The sequence below is a fragment of the Vanessa tameamea genome, chromosome 7 (genome assembly GCF_037043105.1).
Source record: "Vanessa tameamea isolate UH-Manoa-2023 chromosome 7, ilVanTame1 primary haplotype, whole genome shotgun sequence".
NCBI lineage: Eukaryota > Metazoa > Arthropoda > Insecta > Lepidoptera > Nymphalidae > Vanessa > Vanessa tameamea.
Genome location: NC_087315.1, coordinates 9025322 through 9050512, shown reverse-complemented (window position 1 = coordinate 9050512; position 25191 = coordinate 9025322). Strand labels below are relative to the sequence as shown.

The window sequence follows — 25191 nt, the reverse complement described above, 5'->3', positions numbered from 1 at the left end:
TACTCAGTAGTTTTTATATGACAAAAGTATTTTAAATAAACATAACTTTTATGCAATAAAAATATGTCATCCTTGAGGTAAGATGAATTAGTGCAGTGTCAGAACAGTGTAATAGTATTTACATTTATAACTAATTTTAGAAAATACAATGGGTTAAAATTAACCCAAAGTTTCACCAGTACTAAGTGGAATATATGGAATGGATAACTTAGTAATAATTGATTAAGTAAGTCAGGATATATAGCTAGTCAGTTACTTTGTTATATAGGTATTCTAAAGTATTAAGAATTTCTAATAGTATAATACAGAGCCTAATTTAGGGGAGGGTATCAAAGGCTCTCTGCTTTAGCACCGTGACCCTCACAATATAAGAATAATACATTTTTATAGACAAGAAAAATCATCCGTTCTTTCAAAGAGAAAAAAATCGTTCATTTCTTATAATAAAAGAAAATGAGATAAAAACATATTTTTTCACTTATTTAATAAATAATATGTGGGGCTTCCATTTTGCTTTTGTTTTAGTCTTCCAGTCTTTAAATCCAGCCCTGGTAATTAAGATAATGTTATTGAAATAATCTGAGTGAATAAACTACATGTTGATATATAAAGGCTGACAAACCTAATCATCGGTATTGTGTCATTGTATGATAATTTCTAATATATTTTTTAAATAATCTTGTTACATATTGTATATTCTTAATTGTTGTTTGAATAGGATTTTGATATATTATATTTACAAGTTTTTATAAGATTATATTTTATTAAGATAAATTAAAATGAAATTGACTGTTGAATTTTTTTAAAGAACCTTGTTATTGATTAATTAACAAATAATAAACATACTTAAAAAGTATTCATTCGAATAAGCTTGAATATTTATATTGTGGTTTATAATTTTACAATCTGGCAACCTCCATATTATATGTGTTGAGTTCTGAAATGTGATTTGACGTGAGTCGTGAATCGAAAATATTTCGTAGTCGCCCTCGTTTGATTGTAATAAAATTTATTTGAAACATAATTTTGTGCATGTGATATAAAAAGTTTCTCGAAGAAATGAGATGATGTGATTTTAAATATATATCATTGAAATGGAGCCTATTGCTAATCAAAAGGGTGAGTATCCGTCATCACTCCTAGTAGGTAATGCTTAGGTCTTGTTTGTATATGAATAACTGTAACTTACGACATGATTTAGGTAGCAGTACGACACCTGCTTTAATTTTTTTTTTTTCATTAATGTGATATATATAGCAATAATAATGCAGGTCAATCACCTACTCTTACGGAAGTACATACGTTTCATTGAGTAGCTAGTCTATTTCATTAGTTACTGTATTTTAACATATACATACAAAAGATACTTGAAAAACATACGTGCGTTCTTGAGTATTGCCAAGTTTGTCGTATGGTATGATTCATTTCATGGCTTTGTGATGTCATATGCATGCTAATGTTAATAAACAAACCATATGACATTTCTTAAAGAATTTACTCATACACAAATCTGTACCCTTAGTACGAGTTTGACAGTTAACTTCAAGTAATTTACTTTCGGTTTTTTTTTCATACAAATCCTATCAGCGCCCCAAAATAGTACGAATTTTTATAATCAACGTTATCGAGTTTGAAGTCGAAATAACGGGCGGTTTTCGACATTTTGGTAGTACGAGTAACAGTTTTGACAGATTTACGCATGTAAATTGACGTTTACGTTAATTTCTTATCGAGTTTGAACTCACTTGATTTATTTAGGTGAGAGCAAGTGAAACATCATTTTAAAATTTAACTATTAAGCGTGTGAGGCAATATTATGCTTGAAGACTAGCTACAACCGTTATGGTAGCCTTTTATAACAATAAAAAGCAACAAATTTGAATTCTGTGGTGAAATTTATCTTTAATTAGCCGTATTTTAAACAAACATATTTTCTTGAGAATTGCCTCAGAAAAAATTATTTGTGTTAACATGTGAAAAAGAAATGAATAATAAATATTAATTTATTTTAAATATATTTACAAATATGATACAAACGCAAGGTGAGTCTAAATTTAAAATTTATTTTTAAATGGCATCCTAACATGTTATTTAATTACATTGAAAATAAATGATAATTGTGTAAAATAATTTAAATTTACTATCATAATGTCATTAATTTGCTTATATCAGAGAACTAAATATTAAAACAAAAGATATCATTGTGATATGTATATTGTTTAAATAAGTACTCATTTTCAAAAACAATAAAAATTCTTTACTTTTTTTTTATATTCATTGGTTTATGGCAGTTGAGAATGCTTTGAAGATATGATGGGGATCATGCATAGTATTATTAATTAACAATTATTCGTTAGTGTAATCATTTTAAAATAAAATAAATATATTTTTCAGGCTATCAGTGTACCAATCCTTTATTTGGAGCAGATACGCTATTAACAATGATTTGGTGCAGACAACATCCAAAAAACAAGTGACCATGCATTGAACTGCAATCTACAATTCTATATTAATTTCCTATTTATTTAATTCAAACAATAAATATACTAAAAAATGGATTGTCTCTTTATTGAACATATGGTTCCTGTGATTTTATAAAATGAAATTGAATTAAGAATTATTTAAAAAATTTGCATCATTATATAAGAAACATCTATACAAACATATATATAAATACTATTCACTATTGTGATTTGTTATGAATACTCTAATAAATAATCAACTTCAAAAACACTCTTATTGTTTAGTAAAATACTATGTTGTTGTTATTTATACTTTTTCAATAATTGGGTGTATTAAAACAGACAATTAAAACTATTAACTCTTTATTGTTTAATTGAAATAAAAAGTTTATGTACATATGTAGTACATATAATTATATTTTAGGAAAAATAAAACACAAATTATGAAATAATTATTATTTGTTTTAAATATATTAAACTATATTTTTACAAAGGTTCTTGAAGTTATGGATGTAGCATCACACTGGAAAATGCAGCATGGATGTATATATTTGTAGTAGTGTCTAGGTTTGTATTTCTTCTTTGGAACTGTAATCACAAACAATATTTTATTATTACAACATTCACAAACATATAAAATAATCATGATCATAGAATAATTATAATCTAATAATAGAAATATTAGGTCTATATATTTAATGATAATTAGATATGCATATTATTATAATATACTGAAACGCAAACATCATTTGGGTATTATCAATATAACATAATCATTTACACATAAGTTTGAATTGGTTAAGTTTGATTTATTATGGAATTTTTTACACAATTTATTTAAATTAATCTATGTATGTTTGTTTAAATTATCACTGAAGATATCGTAATTAAATGCAAAGTAAGCAACTTAGTTTCAAATTCAACTTTATAAACAAATTAGAACAACAATTTAAATATGTATAAGTATATCAACGTAAAATTGTAAGGAAATTAAATTTACAATACTTGTAGGTTAGGTTAGTTACAGTTTAAATGAAATTCCTCTATATTAAAAACAATATACACTGTTTATAAGTTTTTAAAACGTTTCTAATCTCTATTATAAATTTACGGTCCTTACAATTATAACGGTTCGTATTGTATATTAAGCATAATAATAAATTTATGTTTACATACCTCTTGATGAATTTTATAATAATTTCAAACTCCGATAAATTAATCTTTAAGCCAATCATGTTTCAATGTAATTTCTTCTTTTTTCACCACTACTAAAACACTTACAAATTAATACATTCAGTTTTTATTTCTTATAATAAAATAAACATTGTAAAATAAGATAATATAACCTTCAAAATTTTAGAGACAATACTTATAGAAAATACAAATGTCACATACAATAAATATGGCCGAATATATTTTTCTCACTTTTTATTGCGCGTGTAAGTGAGATGGAAATATAAATTGTGGTGTAGTCTATTTCGAGTAGCTCGATGGTTATCATGGTTTTATCGCAAACGTGTAATGTCAAACTCATACTACCGAATACAAATACTTCGTAAACGTTTTCGAGAAGTCGATACGTTATTAACGCATGAAGTATTGAAACTCGTACTAGGGGTACTGATAATTATGTGCTAAAAGTTGCATTAAACTTGGTGAATTAAGTATTTTAATGATACAGTTCTTTATTTTTAAGAAAATAGGGATTTTATTATATGTATGTTTTTATTTCATGTGTTATTGGGTTCTACTAGTTTTTAAATTTAAACAAATATAAATATCTACTGTATATCATTGATAAGCCTTTATTGATTATTTTTATCACTTATATTTTTGTCTAAATATATAAATACAATAAATACTCTTCATGTAAAATTTCTTCTTTATTAATAATTATTACAATCAATTTGGTTAAATAAATTAATATATTTAATACAGACACTATAAGCACTCTTAAAATACATTACTCAAAATTATTTTGATCAGCTGCAATCTTATTCACAAAGCCATACTTACCTTGAAATTGCCTTGACTATAATAAATCTTACGAAAAAGTTAACATGAAATGTGCCTTTTGCATATATTAAAGTATATATTTTTGAATAGTACAAATTATAACTACAATCAGTACGAAAGGTTACAATTTTACTTAAAAATTAAAATTTAATTACACAGCATTAATTATGTAAAAATTTGACAAGTGTTTTTATACATTTGTAAAAATGGTGCATTAGAACCAGACGAGTTGACGGTGAGACCCGGTGACATATTAAGAGACTTGGAAAGACTGACAGGCTGGTGGAATGGAGAATTGAGAGGAAGAAGTGGAATGTTTCCTGATAACTTTGTATCGGTGCTAACTGAACATAATAATGCCAGGTATATTATTATATTATCTGTGTAACTTTAAGATTAGGAGGAATTTATGGTTAACAGATGATGTTTTTATAGCAGCGTTGCAGAACTATCGATAGTTTGACTATCGATAGTTGACCTCGAAAACTATTCAGGATATCGATAGTACTATCGATAGTATCGTATTGATCAATACTATCGATACTATCGATAGCTCTCCGTGATCAATACTATCGATAGTGGCAATACTATCGATACTATCGATAGTATCGCTAGCTCTCTGTAAGCAATACTATTGGTAGTAGCGATACTATTGCTACTATCGATAGTATCGATAGTTTTAGACTATCGATAGTTTTAGACTATGATAGCCAGCGATTTTTTTATAGTATTAGTTTTTTAATGTAAGTAATGTATTCGTAATGTATTCTAATCGCTAAACTCAAGATTACTACAAAAAATTTTCATTGTAATGCCACTGTCCTCCTAAAAGTTTTTTTAATGTTATGAGTATTTATAATGTTTATTCATAAATCAAACACAAAAAATATTGACATCATTTTTCACATTTAAATTTTTCATTACTTCTTATTCCGCACAAAATGTCTTAATTCTAAAAACAAATATTGTGGTAAATTTAATTTCATTTATTTAAACATACACTATAGTTGGCCTACTAAATTACTTATCTTGAGAAAGTAATACTATCGGAAATTACTGGCTATCGATAGCACAAAACTATCGATAGTATCAATTGTATTGCTCATGGGAAGCTATCGATAGTGTCGATACAATCGATAGTATTGACACGTGACAATACTATCGATAGACTATCGATAGTATCGCTTACACCTTAACTATCGATAGTCTATCGATAGTGGACTATCGATATGCAACACTATTTTATAGTCACTAATGCACTTATATACAATAAATGTTTTTGTATAAACTTTTGGAAATGTTAGATATTTTAATACTATCAATTAATTTTATTTACTTGTAATGACTAGTTCTATAGTATCTCCCGATTAGTAGAATAATAATGATTGTGCATGTTATCTTATCAATTTAGATATGATTTTGATAATGTTTGCCAGCTGTGTTAGTCAAGTAAAGTTTGTTAGTTACATTTTATACTCCTCTATTGCTAAATTATAAGCTTTAAACAAGTTAATTTAGTGAATATATTAAGACATTTAGCTATTTTTCGTTATTGTAATAACTTTTATAAATTGATATAGTTGTTATTTATAAAATTAGAGGTATGCAGCAATTATACAGTGTTAAAGTTGTAAGAATTACTTAATAAACAGGTGCATCAAGGATATACAGTGATTTCAGAAATAATGTAAATAAAATCTTTAATAAATTGAACATGATACTTCCTATTCGTAACACGTAGGATATGTAGATTTTCTGAAAAGCAATTGCTTAAAACTAGGGCAATTCATTTACTAATACCTTGTTATTGTAATTATAATGAATTGTGTTGTGTATAGATCGCGTGTGGTGCCAGTGCGCTGTCGGGCCGTTTTTAGCTACCAACCTGCCAACCCTGATGAGTTACCTCTGTGTGTGGGTGACGTGTTGGAAGTACTAGGAGAGGTATGTAAAATGTTTTGCATTTTTGTTGGTACAACTTAATATCCAATAGCTAAACATTCCGAACTATGTAGTATAAGTAAGTAAGTAAGTAAGTAAGTAAGTATAAGTATTTGTATGTCAATGAAAAAACCATACGAGATTCCTGTAGATTTGTAGATGTAAGTCTAAAGTTTGTTTTGCTTATAAACATTTCGAGTATGATTTAAAAATACTGTGAAAGTGTAATTCTCTAAACAAAAATAATTGTTTGCGGAAAAGTAATTTAAAAAGAAAATTGTTATGAACTTAATTATGGCAATACAGTATTTGACCTGCCTGTTCATTCACGTTGTATGGTTATTATAAGATAAAATGATACTAGGTTAACGTAGCGACTTTTATTAGCGGAAATGAAAAGGTTATCATCACACCTTTAAACGAATGGGCGCAGTAGCTCATGTTGAGTGCTTTATGTATTGCAGAGATATTTCTTTGATTAATCAAACAAAGAGAACAACGTATCGAGTGCAGGTAGAGGAGGGGTGGTGGTACGGGCGGCGCGCGGAGCGGTCGGGCGTGTTCCCGTCCAACTTCGTGGTGATGATGGAGCCGCCGCCCGCGCAGCCCGCGCCGGCGTTGCCGCCCAAACCGGGTGAGTTTTATACTAAATTCAAGTATAAATTAATAATCTTTTGAAATAAGTGGAACCAAATTGCGGACGACAAGTATACGGGCAAACACAGCTGCTATCTGGTAAAAGTTTAAAGGCATGATGAACATGCTTAACGTGCTTTCGGAGGTACGGGCGAGTAAATACTATTAACTAGAAATATAACTTATCTTTAGACCGTCTTCGTGTGCAAAATCCCGAAATCATCTTATTGGGGAGGGTAGAGGAGATAGCGAGAACACTGCTTGCACCCGGATGCTTGTTGTGTTTAAGACGGGTTGTGCTTATATTTCTTGCTAAAAATCCAATGACTATAGACGCGGTCCATTGTTAAATCTCAAACAATTTACTAATATCAACATGTTAATAAAAAAATCAACGTGTTTTTGTCATTTTACCGTGAGTTTTTATTTGTTAATGAGATTGTCTGTAAAACGGTTCATGTTATATCTGATCAGATCCTAGGGGTTTTTACGTCGCATTTCAGTTCCGAAGACAAGTCTACTATCTATAAAGGAAAACAAAATTGTCCAAAAAAAACTTAGAAACATCTCCTTTTTAAAGTCAATTAATTAGTGCGAAAAAAAAGATCGCATGACGTCATTTTGGATAGCCTAGAACAATTGGGCACTTTTAAGAATCATCAAAATCCGTTAAAGTAGATAACTGACTGTCATTACCGGTGTACATACTGTGACAAAGTGTCGTTTGTTTCTATTTCAGCGTAAAACTAACCGCATATATTATTGTCGTCTGTGATTTGATACAAGTCTTACTCGTAATGCGTAACGGAAAAAGTCCTGATGACTTTATTCTCTATAACGCTATATGGGTACGAATTTCTAAGAATTTCTCATCACAACTAGAAAAAACGATGATATCACTTACTTTTCTTTTATTAACTAGTTTTGTTTCAAGAAACTACATTCCTATGTACAGGATAGCTGATCAACCTTCTTATTTTGACTATTAAAAATACACAATACAAGTTTGGTGCTTTTTACCAAAATGGTTGATATGATAATGCTTGGCAGTTTATAAAAACGTTATGTGTATTCTATTATTGACTGATGTTCGACATGCATTGTAATTCGTCTTTAATTTTTTTGTAAACAATTATCTTTCATGGTAGATTGCCAGAAACTTCGATGCAACTGCCAACAACTACGATGTTTCATCTCAATTGAATGAATAGTATAGGAACGTATGCGATTTTTTTAGGTGAATACTAGCTTTCCGTCTCGTCTTTGCACTGATAGATAAGGGTCTACCCGTATCTTCATAAAACATTTATGTTATACATACGCAGAAGAACCTTTTAAATAATCATCACCATCGGATTAATGGCTTAGGAACACATATTCAAAAATCATTAATATTTATTTACATAGATAGATGATATATATTACGTTTTTACTTTTCGCAGTTTGAGCTAAATAAAATTAGCACCTTACTTAATACTAAGCCAATATTATACATTCCTTAGTCGCTATAAGTTGACATACAGACAGAGATACTTTCGCGTTTATAACGCCAGTTTTGATATATATCGGACCAAATTCAAGAGCGCAATATACTTAATCCTATTATTAGGGTTAATGCACTTGCGTGGTGTGAAACGTCAGCGGTTGGTGTTAGTAATATGAATTGATTCAGTGACTAAACAGGAACATAATTCAGTTCATTCAGTCTGCGCTGCGTTTATTGCTTGTAATAAGATAATGTGTCAACATTGAGTCATCCCTCGCCATGGTTCCAAGGCGTCTGATAATGATAAAGCATTGTCTTCGATTCAATCTTATAATTGTAATGTAACAAATTTCAAAAGGCACTGTTGTACGACTGAGTTACTAAATGTATGTTTATATTTGAAATGAGATGCATAAACCTTGGCTTTTAGCTATGAACCAAAATTACGTGATAATGATAGTGATTTTATTTATTTTAAGTGAATATACATTTTATTTATATTGTACTGTATTTAAAACGATGTAACAAAAACCCTATTGGATTTATCCGTACATAGGTATTCGTTGTCAACACTTATAGACTTAAAACTATACAATAATTACAAAACAAAATATAAAAGAAACAAAAAGCAGGTACATAGATACTTTTTGCGCAGACGCCGCTCAATCGCTAAGTCGTTGACGACTAATTAGTCATTAATATACGCTGTTAAAGTAGTAGTAATTATTCTATTGTCTTGTTTTAGGTGTCGAATGATTATTAATCAATAAAAATTTATAATTTCCTTTCTCAAGGAAAACGGCACGTCTCTGTATTTTTTTTCTTTGATGTTTGATCGTAAAAAAAGTGAAATATATACTCAGATTTACTTCAAATAAAATTTAATTAGCACTATTCATAATCATTTATGATGTAAAACTTTTTAATAACATAAATATAGTGTGATAGACAATCTTTCACATTTAGTAAGATATAAGTGAATTGATATCATTTATACTAGTTTATATTACGAATAACGTTTTAAGTAAAACTGTTTAAGTATTAATGTACAATTGTTACAGTAAAGGAGCAATGTCGCGTGCTGTTCCCTTACTCGGCGGTGAACGACGACGAGATATCGTTGTCGGAGGGCGACATAGTGAACATCGTGTCGAAGGTCACCCTGGACCGCGGCTGGTGGAGGGGCGAGCTGCACGGGCGAGTGGGGCTGTTTCCGGATAACTTCGTGCAGTTGTTACCGGCTGGTGAGTTTACATTTTTTACACACCTATTTTTCCTCATCTGTATGTAGAGCAAGTTCATTTAGTTGCTGTTCAATTGTTGGAAGTGGATAACCTGAGGATCCGGAATTAGAAAACGAGAACAAATATACTTTATTACACACCAACAATATAAAATAATAAACAGAGATAAATGTTACATAAATATCTATAAGAGGCGGTATTATCGCTAAAATAGCGATCCGTTCAAGACGACCTTTGGGCAGAGGGTTGTAATTGGAGTTCCGATGAGGTGTACAAAAGTTCGCACAAGTTAATTAAAATATTGAATTGAATATCATGTGTTACTTTTTGGCGGATTTGAGGTCGAGAATACTTTTAACCTTTCGGACGCAAAATCGCAAAATATTTTGATTGATCTATAAATATAGAATTTTAATATAAATAGCTAGGGAAAAGAAATCGTTACGTTGATTGAAAAAAAAATGCTTTATGGAAAAATTGCGGTGTGTTAGGGTGTGCTTTTTGTTGGAAAATGTATCCGTTTAAAAGAAATGTTGTGACGACTTTTTATGTGTGAATGATACTAATGGCTTGAAAAATTACTAATTGAGTTAAAAATTTGCATACTCATTTGGCGGTGTTAATATATAGCTTAATATTGTATTTTTCAAATAACTTGTAAAGTATCAAAAAATAACCCTTTTATAATAACTGAACTATTCAGGGGAACAATTATCGAATTAAACCAGCACCACGTAGTTGTCCGAAAAGCCTCAACAGTGGGAATTTTTAAGACATTTTCTGCATTGCATAATCACTCTGTGGAACCAGCTTTCGCCTGCGGTTTTTTCCGACCGATAAGACTTGAGAACCTTCAAGATACTCACACACAACGCACCTCCCGGTTTTGCAGATGTCCATGGGCGGTGGTAGTCACTTTCCATCAGATGAGCCTCCTGCTCGTTTGCCACAGCGCGGTACTGCTCAAATGTTGATTGTGATCCACATATGACACATGTTCTTCCGAAATTTGCAGTTTTCCTCATTGTTTCCATTCAACGCCTAGTTCGATATGACTTATTACCCGGATTTCAACCCGCATTTTTAATTTTAAAAAAGCCTTGGCTCCATTTGGTTCGCTTTTCGAAAATATGACTTATTATTATAGGTATATATATAGCCATGTAATAATTGTAAAATCTTAAATATTTATATGTATATGTATAAATTTGGTATCTATTTTAATTCTTATGTATGTTCGCTTTTTTAAATAATTTTAAACTCTTTATTTTTTGTCGAGCTATGAATATGGAAAGTTAATGGTAAAAAATAAACGTAAAAAATGAGAAGGAGGAATTAAATCCGTGACCGATTAGTCGGTACCTGACGTAAAAGTTGTTACAATAATGTGTCGTCACAAGGTTAACTGCAAGTGTGACAACTTCGATAAACATTCGCCGTATGTCACACTTGGAATGTATCCATTTTAATCTTTTGTTTATCAAATTATAAGTATTTTTATAACAAATATTTTATTATCGTGATAAATAAAATTTGTTGTCATATATTTTTGCAGTGTACTCTATAAACTTAAGTAACCACTTGGTTTTACTTTCAAGTTGTATGACAAACATAGCTTTATCAAATATTTACATTCGCATCCTCATCTTAAGCAGGAATAGGATATGTATTGCGCAAACATTTGCGAGAATGAGAAGTGCCTAAAAATAAAACGGCCTTTTACTTTTTAAATTTTTTTACAAGACTTCATGTGCTTTCAATGTAAGGACTAGATTCCTTTCCAGGTAACCTTTAATTTGACAATGGCTATAAAAACAGACATCGCGGTGTTTAAAGATTGATCTTCCTTAGTGCATGCAGCGTTGGCAGTTTTCATGGTTGCATTACAAATACACAAACGTAATAGTTATCGAACAGTGCAGCCATTTGATTATATTAACCATCAACAGGTAAAAAAAGGCACGTAATTCTGTGACAAAATGTACAAAAGAAATCAACCAAAACTCTCAACTGATACAATTAATTTCACAAATACCCGAATGCAATGAAATAATTTCGATAACATTGCATAAATAATTTTTATATCGTATGTTTAATTTGTCGATAAAAGTTAATATTATTATCGGTTTTAAAGATTAATGCAACAAAGTACATCCAAGTTATTATTAAGTGTAGGACGACTAAGGGCAAAGCCGTTGAGGTTTTCAAATATGGAATTATGATTTTTCCTATTATCATGATTTTTTTAAGATGTGCGTAACTGAGATAAAATGTGATTTGATTACTAATTTAAGCTTTAACCTAAATTATTCTTATATAACTACTAGCCATGTCCGCGACTTCGTTCGCTTTTGAATTTATCAAAAAAGTTATTGTTCAGTTCGCAGATTTTACTTTAACTTATTGATTCTGTATTAGGCAGATTTTGTGATATTAAATCGTTGGTAGGAGGCACCTGACGTGACGGCGGAATGGTGGCATGCGCGAGTGCTTCGCGCGGTACTGGACAGTATTTAGACATTGCAGCGTGACTTTATTATTATTATATATATAATTCTAAAATAAAACTAGCCTAAGTTACTTCTCATCACATCAGCTATCTGTCAATTAAACTCCCGCCAAAATCGGTACAGCCGTTCCATAGATTAGCCGAAACAAACAGACAGACAAAAATTTCTAAATATGTTATTTTGGTATATGTACATACCTTGTATACATACATTTAGTAAAAAGCATTTAGTAAAAAGCAGTTATTTTAAAATTACAAACAGACATTTCAATTTTATTATATGTAATTATGTAATAATAGATAATCATAGATTACTGATTGAAATTTCAAAATGAAAAATAGGCTTCTATAAATACCATATACACTATTTCTCGATCAAAGTAAATTAACGGTTAAAGAACTTTAATAAAACTGCTTATCAATTAGACGTATATGATAATGTAGTGATGTAAACAGTCCTTGACTCTCCCACTACGATAGCGCAAAGGCATATCTTTGTTGAAGAAAATAATTCGAAGTTTAACCCAATTAAAGCCTTAATAGTGCGTGTGGCGCGTACATAAATACACTGACTTAATTATATTAGCAGTGGACGCCCACGGATAATACACGATGTTCTGCTATTGACATTTCTTATGAAGGTTGCGACTCGAGAGTGGACGAAGTCGTGATTTTGCGTAACCTTACATCATCGTGTCGTGGCTTAGCGCAGTATTTTAATAGTGTCGAGTGAACGCCGTAGCGATATTCGATTCGTTTCAATTTTCGTTTTAGTTTTAATTTAAGTGCGCGCCAAATATGGGCTCAGAGAGTGAGTTGTTTATTGTGTTTCCATATTTTTGGTAAAAACAATACGAAATGTATTAATAAAGTTAAAAGTTCTGAATTATTCATGATTATCAAGTCTAATTGATGGTTTTTATTACGATTAAAAACAACACTATCAGTATATCGATAACATCTATTGAATAGTAGTGCGCGTAAATAATCGTATGCGACCGCGACTTCGTGCTTATATTGTTCTATATTATCAGTATTTTTTTGCCGTATTTTCATTAGTAGGTTTATTTTAACGGATGAGTCGATGAATTTAATAACTACGAAACGATAGACGTACTAGTAGAGTTTCTGACACTTAAAAAACTAATTATTTCTATGTCTCATCGACGATCAATTGAAATAGTTTCTCGTGCGAAAAGTAATTTCGAACATTATTTAATTAATTACGATTTTAATTGCATTCAATGGTAAGTAATTTAAGATATTTTGTTTTTAATATGCTAGAGGTCAGTCAACCTTCTAAAAAATCGCACTCTATTTGAAAATAGTTTCTTTTATTATTTAAGTTAATGTTTATTATGTAAAAACGTCAAAAATGTTTTGTTATCAACTTTTATTATTAATGTAGTTTATTTTATAACATAGTAATAATACAGATATCAATACTAGTTAATAGTTGCGTCGTATAACAGTTTTATTATTAATGAGCCACCATCAATCAACCCAAACTGAGAGAGATTACATAATAGAAAAAAAATACAGTATATGTGTATATATTTATATCCTCAACACATATTTAAGTTGTTGCAAAGGTCAGTCGTAGTGTGTTGAAATGTAAACAATCATAATAATTAAAAGAACCATAAGAGTTATCGATTTTATAAAATAATAGATACTTATACGATAATCGATTACTTTATATCCTTTGTCCTAAATAAATTATAGTAAAAAATATAAAAAAAGTAAATTAAAAATTTGAATTAAATACGTTTTATTAATAAATATGTTTTGTAATAAAGATACAGGTGATTGCGTTATGGTTGTTGATATCCTTGTTTCATCTTAAAATAAGTATGTTGCTATAATGTCTGGTCTGTTAACAAATATTTTGAAATATTATCGTCAATATAATACAGTATTATCTTTGTACAATATAAAATACTTAGTATTATAGTTTTTTTACGTTGTATCATTATAAAATGTACTAGGCTAATTTTATCTTTAAAGAGATTCGAATTCCTTGTTGTTTTAGGTTTAATTGATGAACAAACGTTCATCATCTTTCATGCTCTTTAAATATAATAAACGTATTATTTTGTTATCGTACCGCGGCCGGCCGTAGACGCTGTTAATAATTATTTCTTTAGAACATTTTTATTATAATTTTAAGACGGATATAAAGATCGAGTAATTGAAATAATTCTCAATCAACTTGTGCAAGTCTATCTGGGTAGGTAGCACTAATTCATCGTATGTTCTACCGCGAAACAGCAATATTAATCATTGTTGTGTTCTCGTTAAAGGGGTGAGCACAAGGGACCTTACATCTTTGTTCCCAAGATGGTGCATTGGCAATATAAGGAATGGTTAATATTTTTTTAAAGCGCCTTGGGCTATGATCGGTTGTGACCACTTATCATCAGCCTATTTGCTCGTCTGCCTATCTATTCCATTAAAATCTCAATCAGTTTAATCCAAAAAGCATACAAAAAGTTTATTTGTAAGCGGAACATTCGTTTTAAATATGAATTATGATATTTTAAAAAAGACGAGTCTATTAATTAGTGCGTGTAGGATTTTTTTACTGGAAGGCTATATACCTGATCGTATGTTAAATTTATTTGAATTAAAATAAATATATTTTATATTAACTGTTCCAGTCGCCCAAGAGGTTGAAGAAAATAAACCAGACCGAACGCCTGCGAAGACGAATCAGCTCTATCCCGTACTCAACAAATTCACCGAGAAAACCGCCTCTGTTAAAGATCTGACTACTTCTAAAGTAAGGTGTGTTAAAAAACTTTCCTAAATAAATATTTCAGAAATAAAGTAATTTAGTTTTAAGGAAATCCAACCTAGTAATTGATGTTGGCTTTGTTTTGGCGGCAACAGGCAAACTTTCACATTTTTGTATTATATATACATATATATATATAACAATAACAATGTTGATGGAGAAATTTGGAAACTTCAACAATACAAGTTTATAGCGACCATAGTGCAATGGCTTAAGGGCCGCCTAGTGATATAAAAAGTCGCAGGATCCATTCTGACTCCTTGGACTGTTGTTGCGCCAACTCCTAACCCGTTATGCTTCATTGGAATGGTAGATAGAAATATTAGTAATTCCTTGTAATGGGGATAATGTTCTTTAAAAGCAATAGATATCAAAAGCGCTGATCGAACATTTCTTTGTGAATTTATAATGAGCCTTTGATGTGTGTGATATGTCTCCGATATCATTTCTGGGAATACTATGTTAATTCGTAACATAACTTCTGTTCAGAATTCAAACAGTGAGTACACTGGATAATAATGTCGATTTTATTTAATTCGTCTTCTAACGGTTCCTCGCCTAAGTACTAAAATAAAATATTTTCATTTGTTTTTGATATTGTATGGATTTAAATTTTTTTTTTGTTCCAGCATGCACAAAGAAAATACATTAAGCAAAGAAAGCAGCACACAAAGTGCAGTCACGCACACATACAAAAGTGAATCAGAAAAAGTTATACAAAGTGAGACGGTTATAGATGGAACTCTAGAACATGTAAGATGAGCCATATTTACTATATTATGTCGTTATATTGAACAAAATAAAACGAATTCTTTCATTAAAATCCTCACTAACTCAATAATTGTAGTGGGTATTTACTGCCAAACGAGGACTTTGGCGAATTCAGCTGTGCAAGACCCCTTTGGTTTCGAAGTCAAGAATAAACCTTAAATTCAATGAGCTGAATTAAATACTAATGTATTCAAGTATGAGTTTTACCGTGTCAATCATTTTCAGTGTCTATGCGAGGCTCCGATTTTTATGATGTCGAATGAAACAAAAATAATTGACTATTCGGGAAATCCCTCGTCTCGCGCGTGTTATCGCTTTTTTTTTTAGAATAGTGTCTGATTTGGATTCCAGTTATTTCGAGTCTGGAATCACTCAATGCCCAAATAATGGTTTCTTTTAAAATTCGTAGTGTTGTCAGACGTATCTGTGACAAGTTACATACTACTCACGAATTATGATTAAGGAAACTTTGAACAACTCGTATAACATTATTACGACGCCTAACGCCGTTAGCCTTCCCGGTGGTGCTTAGTGCAGCCCGTGAATAGCGCTAAACGAATACTTTCCTCTACTGTGATCTGTTGAATAATTAATAAGTAACCCAGCTTAATTACAGCGCTAGGGGCCCGACATTATATCTCGTATGCATACAACTACTTAAATACTAATAATGAAAGAGTTGCGATGCAAAAAACAAATGTAATATCTTATAGTTATCCATTTTTAGTGTAACGACGATTTTTGATTTTTGATTTAAGATGTTTTTAAATTAAACGAATACCTTTCCAAACTTCGTTATAAAAGTATAAAAATAGGGTTTACATTCGCATTCATTAACTCCAACATATTCAGAAACAAAAAATTGTCAAATCTGAATTTCTTTATTCAATATAAAAGCATTACACTTATTTATTGATTGTCAAATGAAACCATATTAAATAACATTCCTCGATACAGACAAATGAAGCGACTTACGATGTATAAAGTTTCTTGTAAGATTATCTTTAAAGTCATTATCTGTTTGTAGATAAAGAAACCTTCAGTGCCATTAAAGAAAAGTCCTACTCCGACCTCAGGCGTAGGTGGGTTGTTCAGTGGATTGAAAAGCAAAATTATCCCATCATCAGAGAAGACGTGAGTTATTTTTTAATTATTTTAAATAATCATATCTTTCACATTCTCCACCACCATTCTCATACGACACCTATTTATCTCTAAAACATATATTCTATTTCTATCTGAATAAGTATCGCTGTTAAATGTTTTATTATTGATTAAAAAATCTTGTTTTGTAGAGAGAAATCATGGACGACAGTATCGAGTGGGAGCAGCAGTAGCGGCGAGTGGGACCGCACCGACGGCAGCGCGGCCAGCAAGTCCAGCGCCAACTCCAGCGCCAACACCAACAGCAATGCCAACGCCAATGCCAACACAGCCACTACGTTCGATCACATCGAAAGGAATTCGATCTTGAATGATCTGAGGGCCGGCAGGTGTGACCCGAATTATTTATTTATTGGAGAGTATAGATATGTCTGTTCTAAAGCGTATATTATTGAATCGAATTTTAATTATTATTAATTCGTTAAACGTGATTGCCATGGGTTGGTTAATATAACATTTTTTTAGTGCCACCGAGTGAATAGGTTTGGGTCAGTTAGTGGTCATTTGTGTCTATTGGACATCGCAACACAAAAATACTAAAGATATTTTTTTTTGGCGTAATAGTCTGGTACTGTTGGGAAAGACTCATCGGTTGTTCTATCGTCAAACATAAATATTTTTATATTACTGTTGTGCAGTTTGAAGGGTGAGCAATACTTTTAACATTGTTAATTCATGTCATTCGGGATGACCACTCACTACCAGATGACGTAGTTCCTTTTACAACCAAGGGTGAAGTGATGCGAGTGTGTGTGTGTGTGTCAGGGCGAGGGCGCCGCGCCGCCGGCCGCCCAGCCAGGCGCTGCGCGACGACACGCACGTCGGCCTCACCAACGGACACGAGGGTGAGCCGCTTCGCTTGTCCTTAAGCTAAACACTGCCAGCCTAACGCCGACTCTTACAAATCCGAAAATTAAACACGCCTTCATTTTGTCTGTGTGTTGTGACCATCATATATTGTCTATTCCAACCAAAAGAAGACAAAGGCCAAACAAACAACCTTCGGTTCGATCATTGGTCGAGGCCTAAATGTTCTATGTTCATTATAAATAAAGACACATTTATCAAAAACGGTCAGTAGCGCAACATTTAGCTGTACTATTAACAAATCCCATGGAATATGTAATCGAAGGTTTATTTATATTAATTCGTTCTTCGATTGGAATAGGCTGTATATGTATGGTCGAGGTGCTTACGTGTTCAATTGATGGCTACGCTTAACAAAAATTCCCTCAGTCGGTTCTTAGACAGGCTGTAGTTAGTATTCAAAGAATTTAAAAAACTATTTCTATGATATATTATACACATTGCAATCTAAATGTAGCCCTTAATCGCCTGTTGTACATTTATTTCTTTCTGAAATTGAGTTCAATAATAATTTGTATAGAAGCTATAGAGGTTATTGAAATGCTTAGATTCGTCAGCAGTTCCCTCGGAAAAGCCGGCGCCGGAGAAAGCGGAGGAGACAAAACCTCGGACTCGTGAATGGGAAAAGCACAAAGCACCCTGGATGGAGGAGTTGAAGTTGAACCAAGCGAAGAAGACGAGCTTCGGGTTCGAAGGCAAATCGAGATCGGTGTCCACTTCCTCTGAAGCTAGCGGTATTGCTAGTAAAGCGGGCGGGGGAAGCACGGACAGGTGATAACAGCTTCGTTAGATATTCTCTGACTATAGATTTTAGCAATACAGCCAGATTTAGAAAGTTTTAAATTAATCTATTCAGAAAAAAGTATTCTTTGATAATTATTGATTTTTCGCTACGGCGCTGGGATGACCTTATGATGATAATAGCTACTTTAATAGAGATTAGTCATTACACCATGACACAATATAATATTGCCATTATAATTAATTATATACATTGAATTAGATTACAAGGTCATTGTTAAATGATTCAATCGTGATGTAATTATTCGTGTCATGAGACAAGAAGTAGAAAAGCAGAAATATGAAAAAAATATCTTAGTAACAGTCGAATCGTTCCTAGGGAATTATCTAAAAAATGGTTTTCAGTGATTTTTCTAATATTTTGTTTTCTTATTTGACAGAATTTTGGAGTGTGGCTTAGAAGAAAAGCGATCGTCACATTCCATGGAAATGTCTAAGAGTACTTCATCAATAAACAATAGAATATCTGTGCTGGCGAGCTTAGAGCTCAGTATAGCGGTAAATTATTTACAATTATACGAACATACTAATATAATGATACAAAGTGGGATTATTATTGTTTTTATTGATAGCTTTTTCTTTCGTTCATTCTATTTAATCTTATTTTAATGTAATATTTTAATAATTATCTTTTATTCGGTTAATTTGTTTATAAATAATTATCATAGTTATTATTATAGAGCAGTCAGTCTTGTGATTTTTGTGTTTTTATCTTGGTACTTTCAGACGACATCGCGTCAGTCTGCAGAACCTAAGAAAGACGTTCCACCGGAACTTCCGACGAGCAAACCGCCAACGCTACAGTCTTCCACCGCCACCGGTACGTTAATTACTTAGATGATGAATGTCTCGTTGTTTTTAAATTAAAGGATTTCTTTAAACGTCGAACTCGTTTAGTATGAAACTTCGAATTATTATGTCCTTCGATGGGGTTTAAGTCGGAGTCTTAAGGACAGTCTGCTTACTGCTACTGAGAATTTTTTTAACAGAAAAACCTAATCACTAATTAGTCCGCAATATTACTAACTTTTCTCTTAACCAAAAAGGCATTCCAATCATCTTCATGTATAATCTATATTCTTACGAAACAATTCCAGGTCGAACGATAATCTCGATGCTAGACGAGATCAAAAAGCCGCCCGCGCCGCCCCCGCCGAGCGCGCCGCCCGCGCTGCCCGCGCCCCCCGCGTCGCCCGCGCCCCTCGCGCCCCTCGCGTCGCCCGCGCCGCCCGCGCCCCCCGCGTCGCCCGCGCCGCCCGCGCCTCCCTCGCCGAGCCGCCCCATCGCCGACGCCGAGGGTTCCGAGGTGTTAATAGCTCAGCTCAATGACAGGGTGAGTTGATGATTGTTTTATTCGTAACAAATGTTTACCATACATATATATAATAATAAAATAATTTGAAGACTTCATTATGGAAGTTTAATATTTGTCAAACTATTTTAGACCACGCGCCAATATTTCGTTAAATGTGTGCAAAAATTGTAAACATACTTATAACTCTATAAATACTTTTTTCAGATATTAAACCTAGAGAAGCTATTAGAAGTACAAAATGAGAAATTTAACGCTGCCATTAAAGATCTAACAAATAAATTAAAACAAGAATCCGACAAACGTCAAGCGCTGCAGTTAGAAATAGAAAAACTCGCTCATTGCGTCACACAAGTGTAATGTAAGTGTTTCTATAGACATTTTCCCGCGAAGTGGATTGAAATTTGGGATTGAAATGACATTCGAGTAAAATCGGATCTTATATTCGATATGAAGTCTAATAATAAAGGTTAGAATTATTAGTAATGCGATAAATACTACAATTGCCGTAAAATTGCAATCGGCTGGCGAAATAATTAGAACGAATTTCATGTTACAGTAGCATCGATATATTCTAAGTCGTTTTGTTTGAACCCATCAGTACCACGCAGGCGTGAGGATCCCGCATTTTTAACTAATTGACAGAATATTATGATAATAATTTGACTGTTTAATAATAGTACCTTATTAATCAATGAGAATTTTTGTGTACTCTGCATTTGATACATATTCGGTTTAATGTCGTCATTATACAAGAATTGTTAATATTTTAAACGCTTGTGATATAATAAATTCCTTGACAGTTTAATGAGATGTCAGTACTTAAGTCCGTATGTACATTCTAGAAGAAAGGGTAAGGGCCTTAGGTAAGATTATTGTAGGTAATTCGATTTTTAATATTATGTGAGGTGTTGTTGAGAATGTTTTCATTTTTAATAGTACTCTTTATTTTGTTTTGTTTTTCTAAGTGCTACTACGTAGTCTGAATTTTTATATAAGATATTATGAGGTCGGAATGTAGGTTAGGCGAATATTACTCTGCATCTCGCATCCTTGTCGTCGCGGCCAAAATAGCGGATAAAATTTATTTTACTGCGCAATTATCGCGTCTATGACTTGGTCGCTCTTATGTAACGAACTGGTAATATCATCTAACGCTCAACATAAACAAGAAACCGTTCAGCGACAGATAAAACATTGCCGATATAAATTTACATATGTTGCAGAGATCTATGTATATACAAAACATTAATTTTGCAGCGATTTTAATTAAATCATTGGCGATATTTATTCTTTGGCATTTTGATCAAGTTGGCTGGGACATCGTGGCAGTGACTATATGGAATAGTATGTAATAGCTTCGGATGTCTTGTATGAAGTTAATATGAACCCAATTAAAAATATAACATAATGTAAAATGTCTTAAACTAAACGGTTTCTTTCTAATTGTACTTATACTGTGGGGTTTCGTATATTGGTGATGTAAGTCGTTCGAAATTAGGTTTGATCAGTCATTTTTTTTTTTACAAAAGTATCGTGCCATTTAATTTTGCTTTTCGCAAGTGTAAATTGAGTAAGTTATCTATAGAGATGGTAAAAAGATTGTGATTAAATAGATGGTACCATCGTGGTGATCATCTATTGTGATTTGCACATTCCATGTTCGTAAGCAAAGTGTACATACTTATGACATCTTAGGGCCAAATTCACAACGCACATGCGGTTATCAATTAGTATTTATCTTTAATTTTATATTAAACTTGCTATGTTACTCATAAGTAATAAGACATTGATATCATTCTAATAAAATTCATGTCATTAAAATTAAAGTTCAATATTAAACATAGTGTTTGTTATTCTCTTTTAATGCGCTTTCAACTTGAATAGGTAATATTTGTTATCGACTAACCAATGTTCCCTTTAATACTTAGGGAATATATTATATTATGAAAGCCATATTATACATGTAGTTAATATATTTTTGTATTTGTACAAACATACATGTCCATATGGTTTCATATAACCCCATATTTGTACCTTTTCTTGGAACATATCTTTGTATTTATTTCATGTACATTATAAATAATTAATATTTACATTCGATACAGATTAAAACGTTTATTATAAAGAAAATGTAACGGTAACTTGTATGTAACATTAACTTTTAAGGTTGTGTTGTACCATCCATTATTTATATAACTGTGACCACGTCTTGTGTTTTTATCCTATTACACTTAGAATGTTTATTTAGTTCTTCCGTTGAAATTAACTAAATTAATACATCTTAAAGATCTACTTTTAATATTATAAAATAAATTATGTTTATATAATAATTAATTAGTGCCTAATTAACTATTTAGCATCAAAGTTTTACAGACATGCCAGTTAAATTATTATTATGAGATGGTTTCTAACAAAATATAATTTTAAATATATATATAGCGATGGACTGGATTGAGTCGTTATGAATTGCTTAGTATCGCTTTAGAGGACGTAGTTTTGGTTATCTTGTGATAAATATTGCCTAACGCATATACTAAAATTAATATGTAAATTGTTTCAATGGCTTTAATAGTGCACAAATATGTCAATAATAAACGTTTATAGAATTTTTATTACGCAGAACTCTAACGTGTAGAAACTAAATATTCACATTTATAATAACATAGGTAGTACAAAATTTAATAGCGTCAATATGACAGTATTGGATACTTGTAAATTTAATTGTAGACTTGTTTTTATGACAATCTGTCATTATTAAATAGCTCGTGTATATGAAATTGGAAATGTATTATTTGAATATTGTTTGTCCTGCTCTTATTTGTAAACATTTAATTTAGATTTGAAGTGTATGCAGAGTTTACTTTGTAAACTCATGATTTTAATACTTATCATATTCATTTCAAATATATATTTCATAGTTATCTCCGTGTGATTTTACACGTTCATTGTCATTTCGTTGATATATATCAGGATGTTTTGAACAGATATGTATTTTATGAATCCTACTTACAATTATTGTTTTCTTTTTTTTTTTATAATTTGACAATAATATTTAAAGAATATGGTTTTATAAAAGCACTTAAATAAATATCAAAGATTAAAAACGAATTCGTATTTTTAATTCGGAACAATCGTGTTTCAACATTTTAGAAACAGCGTCGCGAGAGACAATTTATGTCATTAAATGTTAACAAACAAGACCACGATATGAATATGTAATTTATTTTAGTCTATGACCTCCGAGTATTATGAAATATTAAAAAAAAGAAACACAAAATGACGGAATACAATTTTATTAGAAAAAAATAATAACCAGTACTGCTTGAAAAATATTCATTTATATAACGAGTTTTAAATACGTGTACCTGACATTTTTTATATTGTTACATTAGTTATGCGAGGTTGCCGCTCCCTAAAGAAAGAATATGATTATGTTGGTAGACTTTCATTAAAAAAAAACAATTGAAAAGATTATTTCAGATTAAAACATAATCATGACTGAAGGTTTAATACGATATAATAACTACCGTTAAATACTAGCACTAGGCGTAGAATGAGGTAGATGCAACAACATTTCGTATGAAGTAATTAGTGTCAATTCTTGTCTTGTGAAATTTTGAGGCGTTTGATTTATATTCACGTCAATAATTGCATTTATTAACTCTTCATGTATATACATATAAATATTTTGTAGATGTTTTAAATGTACGTAAACTTGTCGGGAAGTACGAAATTTGATTATCACACGTAGGTTTATAAGATAAACCACAGTTAGTTGTATGATAAAGAACATTTTTTTAGTACTTAACTTATGTTTCATATACTGTCCCGGTCCATTGCATTCCTAAGTTGTTCGAATCATTACATTCGTATTATTATAAATAAATTTATGATTGTACCTTTATGTTTTCTTTTATTTATTTCCTCAATTATATTGGATCAAAAATGTTTAAGTTCTCGATAGATCAAGATCAAGAAATTCGAGGCATGCAACTTTAAAGCTTATTTCTGATTGTTAGTGTACCATAACCAGTTCATTAAATAATTGAATACAATGCTGCCTGAATACAGTGGCGTGATTTGCATTTTAATGATGGGTATGTGTTGATTCTGTTTATTTACGAGTTTAAATGATTATATATTTTAATAACTTGTCACAGAAAATATGTTTATTGTGACACTAAACACACATATATTTTTACTAAAATGTCAGTGTTTAACTCAAAGAGAATGTACAAATAACAAACTATAAAGGCTTGGCAGACGAGGAATCTTCGTCGAGAACAATAATACCCGAAGCTTAAAAAAAATACCAAAAACTTTCCATGATTTCAATGCACATTGTGTATGATCATTTATTCGCCGGAAGTTTCGTGACAGCAGACACTGGAAGGTAATGTTCGGACTGTTTCGTTGTATTGTTATTTGCTTGGAGTTTAAGCAAAAGAGAAGACGTTTCCTAGAAGAATACTTCATCCCTGATCATCCCTTTATCATAACTGACCACGGGTCGAGTTGACACAGTATCCAAAAATATTGTTTAATAATTATAAAATGCCAATTGAACTTTTAACAAAATGTTGATCGTGGAACCTGCTTTGAGTCATATAGTGATGAGTACGTACATTATTCAAGTAAAGAGACAGACAGTTTAAAGGAAATAATATACATCTTGAATGTATCACATAACTGATTTATTTTTAAAGTTTATTTTAATTTTACAATCGATTTCAAGCGTCATTTCGAATAGGTACGCCACTTTTGTTTATGTAAAGATTCATAGTTTTGGAAATTATTTTTAACATTATATTGAAATCAGCACGAAATTTAAATAATAATATTTCCAAATCAGTACAATATAATAAGATTTATTTAAAACATATTACTATACTTATATAATTTTACGATTGATATTTATAAACCGCGTCGAACGTTCGCTTCGTGTATTTGTGATGTAATGACAAAATATGTTCCATATTTTGTCTTGTAAGTAGGGATTAATATGTGATAATAAAACAAATACTACAAATTGTGACGCAACTTTAATATTATGTATCAATAATCACAGATGTAAAAATGGCAGTTTTTGCTCTAGGCAAAAAAGTACAATTTTATAAAAAAAATTATAAAATCTATATTTAAAAAATATGTGCGCTTATGGCTAAAATACAAAAAAAAACAA

The 25191-nt window shown here is 31.1% G+C and overlaps 1 protein-coding gene across 1 annotated transcript; it reads left to right on the top strand.

Annotated features, from left to right (window-relative positions):
* Nucleotides 1–921: 921 nt before the first annotated feature.
* Nucleotides 922–23913, top strand: LOC113401310 (SH3 domain-containing kinase-binding protein 1-like). Its single transcript, XM_064215412.1, has 15 exons — nucleotides 922–1119; nucleotides 4697–4841; nucleotides 6317–6422; nucleotides 6933–7053; nucleotides 9603–9785; nucleotides 14955–15081; nucleotides 15721–15844; nucleotides 16890–16996; nucleotides 17158–17355; nucleotides 17792–17871; nucleotides 18454–18664; nucleotides 19075–19192; nucleotides 19421–19514; nucleotides 19792–20027; nucleotides 20214–23913. Exons 1-15 carry the CDS (start codon nucleotides 1095–1097, stop codon nucleotides 20364–20366), a joined length of 2028 nt encoding a protein of 675 aa, XP_064071482.1. The 5' UTR covers nucleotides 922–1094; the 3' UTR covers nucleotides 20367–23913.
* Nucleotides 23914–25191: the final 1278 nt, after the last annotated feature.